This window comes from Psammomys obesus, unplaced genomic scaffold (assembly GCF_907164565.1).
Source record: "Psammomys obesus unplaced genomic scaffold, mPsaObe1.curated_primary_1811, whole genome shotgun sequence".
NCBI lineage: Eukaryota > Metazoa > Chordata > Mammalia > Rodentia > Muridae > Psammomys > Psammomys obesus.
This window is the reverse complement of record NW_026596039.1, coordinates 13,556,551-13,564,553: the sequence shown is the minus strand read 5'-3', so window position 1 is coordinate 13,564,553 and position 8,003 is coordinate 13,556,551. Positions and strand designations below refer to the sequence as shown.

General features: G+C 42.0%; 1 protein-coding gene across 1 annotated transcript in view; it reads right to left on the bottom strand.

Annotated features, from left to right (window-relative positions):
- The window catches only part of Arhgap20 (Rho GTPase activating protein 20), an 83,117-nt gene that overhangs the window by 10,081 nt on the left and 65,033 nt on the right, over nt 1–8,003 (bottom strand). Inside the window, exons 10-12 of the mRNA XM_055622279.1 lie at nt 4,970–5,148; nt 3,769–3,930; nt 897–1,006 (exon numbers count right to left, since the gene is read on the bottom strand). Of these exons, the coding sequence (XP_055478254.1) occupies nt 897–1,006; nt 3,769–3,930; nt 4,970–5,148 (451 nt within the window). The remainder of the gene's footprint in view (nt 1–896; nt 1,007–3,768; nt 3,931–4,969; nt 5,149–8,003) is intronic.

Here is an 8,003-nt window from a genome sequence, read left to right as displayed (position 1 = left end):
TCTTCTTCTTCTTCTTCTTCTTCTTCTTCTTCTTCTTCTTCTTCTTCCTCTTCTTCTTCTTCCTCTTTTTGAGTCTCACGTTGTAGCCAAGGCTGACATCAAACTTGGCAGTAATGCTCCTGCCTCAGTCTCCTGAGTGCTGGGATTACAGGTACGAGTCAAATCACACTTGACTCAGGCATTGAATTCTTTATTACAAGCCTAAGAGTCTATAAGTTCCGTTTCTTAACACACTTCTCAAGGAGTTAACTGCTTTCCTCTGGCACCCTCACCATACTCACCAGGTACTTTTTATAGCAAATGGTTTATGCAAATCCACTTTACCTACCTACTCTACCACACTTGTAGCTTCCTGGAGAGAAGGGAACAGGTTATGTTCCCTGCAAGACTCCCATCACCAAAGGAACATATGGAGTCAAAGTGGGGTAGATGCTATTCCTATATGAATACCCAGCATCCAACAGTCCAATAAATTCCAGATTCATAAAAATAGAGGTAGAGGTATACAGTGTAATTATTTCACGTTACTAAGATTAGGGAGAAAAGGCCTGGGTGTGGTTCAGTGGTAGAGTACTTGTCTGGCATGCCCAAATCCCCAGGTTCAACCCCCAGAACTGAGAAAAGGTATAAAGAAATGAAAAACAACTTTAGGGGCTGTTGAATGGATCAGCTAGTAGGGGCTCTTGCTGCCAAGGACTGACATGGTGGAAGGAAAGAAGTGGCTTCTACAAGTTGTATGCAACACACACACACACACACACACACACACACACACACACACAGTGTAATTTTTAAAATCAGAGAAAATCAGCACAACAACAGGAGCAGCACATACCTAATTGTAACAGAAATGTTTATACAAATATTTTAAGATATTTTTCAGACTTAATAGTTACCTTTGAATTATATTTATTTTTTCCTCATCATTTCCTTGATCCATTACACAGACCCAGTGATCATACAGATCTGATGAAAAAATACTTTCTGGGATATTTCTCAGAAAATCCTAGATGAAGAAAAAAAAAACCCAAATATTTGAATCATTCTTATGCAAAATATGTATTGAAAAAAGAGTCCTGTCCACTCTCCACTATGTGCATGGAAGCGCGCAAGTGACATCTTTCTAAGGACCAGCTGGTTTAAACAATTCTGGACTACTGTTGAAAAAGTAAAAGACACACTATTTGGCTGAGGCTTCTGGCCTGTAGACATTTCAGCGAGCTAACAGTGGTGGGATCTGACAGTCCACCCCTTCAAACCCTTCCTTCTCTCTTTAAAATACCAAGTTCAAGGAAACGTAACAAGTTATCTGTGAGGTTTGTATCATGGCAGTCATTTGGCCCACTCCTCTATGTGCAAATGAGTCAAGCAAGCTGCTTCGACCTTAGAACGTTATATTCAGTGCTGGTGCTCAACAACATGCCGTGTTCTTGTGTTTCCCATGAAGCAAGATGGTTGTGCATCTGAGGGAAGAACCCATCTACTGGCTGCGTTCCAGGAACCAGGGTAGCACAGTGTGACTTGTGTATGGTAAATGCACTTGTCCTTGTCACACTGTCTTTTCTGCTGAGACCACCTGTGGAGATGGGTTTAGGAAAGCCAGACTATGACATGAACAGGATGTAACCACAGGTGCTTGCTGTTTTGGAGCCGTTGTTTACAAAAGGCTTAAAGACTAATTAATTGAATTTGGTTCTTGTCAAGTGTTGGGCATTGGTTCTCCGCTACCTGTCTGTGTCTCTTTTGAATAGCACTAATCGTCAAGGCTTGCAGTCTGATCCCCACCCAGTCAACATTAAGCAGGAGAACTCAATTTAGTGACATAGCCAGTCACCTTCAAGTGACAGAGACAGGTGGGAAGTCTGATATCAGGCATTAAAAGTTCTGATCACTATCTCTGCAGCTTATAAAAGCCACTATACAACTTGATGTTTCTAAATCAGGAAAGCTGGGATAATGTATTCAAATAAATTAGTTAATTATGCAGAACTCTCAACCACTGCTTATGGGTTCTATTAGGGCAGGGGCAGGCCCTTGCGCTCTTGGCTTATATGGCAATGTAAAGAGTAAGTCAGCACCTAGAGGCTATTACTCACCTGTTACAAAGTGTCACATGGACTATTAGTAGGGGGCAAGGGAGACCAGTCAACCATAACCAGATGTTAAGATAATTTAAAAACTGTAGTTGTGCTGTCTACTTTCCTTTATTTTTTTTTTTGGGGGGGGGTAAAAAAAGGTGATTGCTTCTAGCTTACTCTGTTTTCATTCTTCAAGCATAAATGCACGTAGACACCTGTGACTCAGATAATTCCTCCACAAAAGCTGCCTCCAGTTTCCAGAACTCCAGATCAACTTGCAGTACCACTTTAAAAGGCAAAGTTTAAGGGGTAAACTCTGGGTCAGGGACAACTTTGCAGCACACTCTCCCACAGTTGGAACAACAGGTCACGAAATGCAGCTGTCACAGCCCAGAAGGATGGGGACTCTGGATTACAATGACTGACCTGCAGTGCTCAGTGAAATTCTTCCCTTCAAAACCAGAGCCTGAGACAACAAGACCTTCTCCTTCATGTGGGATGATCCCACACACTGATAGGCTTCCCTGAGGGACGAGGGGCCAGAGTCATACTGTCCTGAACAAGTTTTGTCTAATCACAGTTTGAAGAGCTAAACTTATCTTTAGGCAAAACTAGGTATGTAAAATTAAAGGAACATTTAAATGACCTCAGACTGTTTTAAAAAAGAAAAGTTAAACAAAGGCTTAAGAAAACAAAGGCTTAAGCTTTATCTTCTCCCTAAAACCAAATGAAATAGATGGGGATAAAAGACACAATTCGATAAGTGATAAGATTTTGGTTATATGGAACCCATTTAGCCTCAATCATCTGGGTGCCTTTTGCTTTTGCACAGAAAATATTCCTACAAGCTGAAGCACAACTCCGTTAAGTCCATGCTTCTTTGAACAGTCTTGACAACTTAGCAGAGAATTTTTAAGAAGTGGGGTACTGTGAAACAGACAGCAAGGGATTATTTCTACAACACAGGCTGTGCCTGCCTAAATTAAGGAGAGAGAGAAGGAAAAACCTGATGATATGCATTTGTATTTGATGGTGGGGCCTTCTCCACTCCTAGCTCAGTGCATCACAAACGCTTTGGGAAACAGAATTCTGAGGCACATCTGCAGAGATGTCAAAAGCTCTGCTCACAGCTCAGTTCTTGTTTCTTTTCCAAAATTATAGGACATTTCTAAGAACATGAGGAAGAGAATGCATCAGAACCTTCTAAGAGTGGCAATGGTCAGAAGACCCAGCTGTCCCTGCTCGCCTTTTAGAGCGAAGGACATGAGGGGTAATGGATACAATTTAGGTGGCATCTGCAAATCTTCCTTGTATTACGGCAAACATAATGCTCCTTTTCAAAAGTTGTTCAGTCTTGAAAACTTTGTCTTCATTAGGAAGGCAGAGAGTGAGGAACTCAGAAAAACAGGATGTTTGCTGTGGTACAATGTCTTCTGTGTGTTTTGGTGATGAGACACAGTCTGACTCACTTGCTTTTGTGTCCAGGGTGTGAGAGTGACAATGAGACGTACACAAGGTGTAGCCTTCAAAAGTCCAACGATGCTTTGTGAAATGTGTTTTTTTTTTTTTTTTTTAAAAAACACTTTATTGATTGTAAATCTATCATGGTTCTTTGGAGACAGAAATAAACAGAATGGATTTTGCATCAGGACCTAAAGGCTGGGGCTCACAGTGGATAAACTTTCCCTACCTTCAACACGGATGCTATCACAAAGATGGATTCACAGTCAAGGTGAACTTCAATTCCAGAATTCAGTTTCTCCTTTAGCTCTCTGCAGGATTTCATGTTGGCCGACTGCCTGAAGATGCCTTTTGTGAGGGGGCCTTTTTGGTTAAGAAAGGAAAGCATATCCTATGAGGAAGCAAAGGAAATAAACTAAAATGGTACTTTACGCACACCAGCACAGGAGCAGGTACTTGCCTTCTGTGACTGGCAGAAGGCCAGGGTCTAAGCATGGAAGGCCTGGAGCTGGAGGGATGGCTAGAAGGACTCAAATGACAGTTCTAGAACAGAAAGTGGTTATAATCAGAGGCCAGGGAGATAGGCCCTGGTCCAAGAAAAAGTACAATCATGAGGTTTATTGTATAACCTGCTGACTGTAGTTAACAAGGATGTAAAAGTTTTAGAGCACAGAGTATAAGTGTTCTCCCAGTTTGCTTTCTGTCTGTCTGTCCTCTGCATCCAGTATAGAAGACAGCAGTGTGTGGAAACAAGCAATCCATGAGCTCTGGAAGCCAGTTATGCCCCTGATTTCCTGTGCAATCTGGGTTAGGTCTGAGTTTTACTTTCAAATGCATAAAGTAAGGGAGATGATGTTGCTAACTAACCGTTAGCTTTACTGTGAGGGTGAGCAAGATAACAAAACACGTCACAGTGCCTGGCATTTACGGATGGACAATACAGCACGAGGCTCCAGAATGCAGCGGTGTGGACTGCTTGTGGGATCCTGGATGCTGGGCAAATCTTGCTAAGCCATGACTGTTTCACCTATCAGTTGGAGACGATTCGAACCCAGCAGTTACTGGGTCCCATACTATGTGTAAATGACTAAACACCAGAGAATACACTTTGAAGCTTTAACATGTGAGACATAAACAAACCACTTTTTAAACGCTTAAGCAATCGGATGAGGCTTTCAGGGCAACAGAGTTGAGTGAGCTTCTATTGCTTTCTTAAAACAAGTCGACTGGACTGTCTCTTCTTACTGTATCTCCCTGAGGGTTCTGTAATGATGAAATCTGACCTTTAAGTTTTGAAGTAAGGATAGAGATTCTTAGCAAGGGCCAGGGGGTCTTTATAATCCTTCTGTTTTGGGGACAGGTCTACCCTGCAGCATGTTCCCTTCACTCACTGCCTTCCCCACTACTTTACAGACCCAAAGGACACTTACCAAGATAGGTTTCGGCAGATTGTCATTCTCACAAATATCTGGTAAAGAAACTCCAAAGAGCTGTCCTGGCATAGGGGATGTTGGCGACACGGGGATGTTGTCCAGGTGTGTGCTAGAACCCCGCCAAAAAGCCCAGTTGATGATAGAGCGCCTCCTTTTAAACGTCTTCTGCCCAGAATCTAAGACACGAGATCAGGAGGGAAACTTGTGATTCATTCGCTTATTTCTGCAGTTTCTGGTCTAAAGTTTATTCGTTACAATAGCTCAGACAAGGGCTGATGGAGGTCCCTTGGTACTGACAATGTGAGCTATGACAGTCCATTAAAATAAGGAAGAATCTAGAGTTTGGCTACTGCTTCGAGGTATATTTTACATTTCTGGGCTAGATTACTGCACTGCTGATTGGAGTCTTGCCGCTGAAATCTAGAGAAGAGGTTACAGTTCTTAGCTGGAGGTGTGGGCCACTGGTAGAGAACCTGTCTGCCTCGCGCAAGACCCAAGTTCCACCCCCAACACTGGGCGACAAAGAAAACACTCCTTTCTCGTTGAGCTATAACAACTTGAGGAGAAAGCACTTTGCATCAACGTATACTTATGAATTTAAAAGATGAGACAGGCATATAAAAAGCTGAAGAATGAATTAGTTCACAATTAAAAAGTGAGTAAAAAGGAGGAGGAGAGGATGGGGGAGGGAAGACAAGCTAGCAGAGGAACCAGGGAGAAGGAAGAGGAGTTATTTTTTGTTTTTCTAGAAACAAAGAATGCTTTGTGCTCTGATGTCTCATCTGACTGAGAACAGAGACGGGAAGCTAACGTTTTATATCTGTTCTCCTCTGGTAACTGAGATGCTGCCAATGTATCTTTTTCAATATGCAATTTCAAAAAATGTGTTTAAGACAGCATAGATGCAGACCAGTGAGACCCACCAGGCCCCAGAGTGTGGGGTGGCAACACCTGGAGAGAGACCTGCACGGATTGGGAGACCTAAATTCTGACAGAGGCAACCACAACACACGAAAGGAAAAGGGGTGCCTGAAAGGAGAAAAGCAGAGTGTGAGCCCCAAATGCTGCAGGTAAAATGAGCTCATATCTTTCGGCTAATACCTAAAGCAAGCAGTCATGATGCTGATTTAAAGCAAATCAAAAAGCTCGCAATGAAGGTACAAGAAAACTGAGCTTTGGAGAGCTTTTGTACACAGAAACTTCCCATCCCAGGGAGAGCAGGGAGAACTGGACATTAAACTCTGCTACATGGCATCTCTATTCAGAAATGACACTCTGCTGTTCAACACTGGATAGGAAATAATCCAAGAAGAGATGGTCAGCAGTATCAAATGCTAATTTCGAAAGAACCCCTTGTGCCATTTGGCTGTAAAGTAACTCAACATGTTTTTCTTCAGAATAATCGACTTAAACCAAATATGAAGTACGCCAAGTTGTGGGATAATAAATGAATGAGCAGTTATTCACTAAATGCTATTTTGACTATAACCACCCTTATCTTCCTTATGCTACTGGAAGCGTGAAATGCAAGGAGGCGTGAAGCTCTCTTGACAGCGGAGTCAGGAGCCTCCTTAAACTTCAGGTTCACATGCCCATTTCAATTTTCCTATTTTCTGTAAGTTGAAAAAGATTTATCTATCTGCCAAAAGGCCTACTTGAGAGAGCACTAGGCTAATTTTGAAAAGTATATGCTCAGGGCATGGTTGTGGGCTCTCAGTTAAAGCTGTACCAGGCTTTCCTGACAGAGGACATCTCTTTGTACCCATTTTTTTCATGGGTTTTACAGCTATTGGGAAGTATGCAGACAAGAAAGACTATTATTCCTCACAACTATAGCACTTTCTTCATTCTTTGATCTAACTTCCATTCCAAACAAAGCAAAACGGAAAATGGACCAATTCTTCCTTAAATCCAGGAAGGAATTTGCCCACCAAGCCATGCAAATGTCTGTAGTGATGAATGCTAGTTTTCTGTCTGGTTTGTATGTTCTAACCCATTTTTTTTCAAAGCTGTCATATTTGGTTTTATCTTTCACACACTTAAGGCTATTCTATCACCAAGTTACATACCCAGCTATGAATGTAGACAGAGGATAAAGTCAACATTGAGTCATATACTTAAATATTTTCAGTGACAGCCATCCAATTTGTTGTGTATAACATTTAGTGTGAAATGTCAGGTTCCCTGGGACTGAGGAAAAAAAAAACTGATTGAAGCTTATTATTTTTTGCAGCCTTTCAGTGCATACTTTTTTCTTTTTAAATGACAAAAGCTGATAACAAAAGATGAGATTGTCATATTAAAAAAAGACACAAGGACGACATAAATAGACAGAAACCTAAGTGTAAATTTAGCTTTCCTAGATACTTTTCATGTTTGCATGATTAAACTTCAATACTAAAAATATTTTTTCACTTTAAAAAATTATGTATATTTTTATAATTTACAGTTTATTCATTTGTATCTCCACTGTAGCCCTCTCCCTCATCCCCTTCCAATCCCATCCTCCCTCTCTCATCTCCTCCCAAACCCCTTCCCAAGTCCACTGATAGTAGAGTTGCTCCTCCTCTTCTCTCTAACCCTAGCCTATCAAGTCTCATCAGGACTGGCTAAATTGTTTTCCTCTGTGGCCTGGTGAGGCTGCTCCCCCCTCAGGGGGAGGTGATCAAAGAGCCAGCCACTGAGTTCATGTCAGAGACAGCCCCTGTTCCTCTCACTAGGGTACCTACTTGGACACTGAGCTGCCATGGGCTACATCTGTGCAGGGGTTCTAAGTAATCTCCACGAATGGTCCTTGGTTGGAGTATCAGTCTCAGAAAAGACCCCTGTGCCCAGAATTTTTTGATCTGTTGGTCTCCTTGTGGAGCTCCTGTCCCCTCCAGGTCTTCCTCTCTTCCCCTTCTTTCATAAGATTCCCTGCACTCTGCCCAAAGTTTGGCAATGAGTCTCAGCATCTCCTTTGATACCTTGCTAGGTAAAGTCTTTCAATAGTCCTCTATAGTAGGCTCCTGTCCTGTTACCTGTTTTCTCC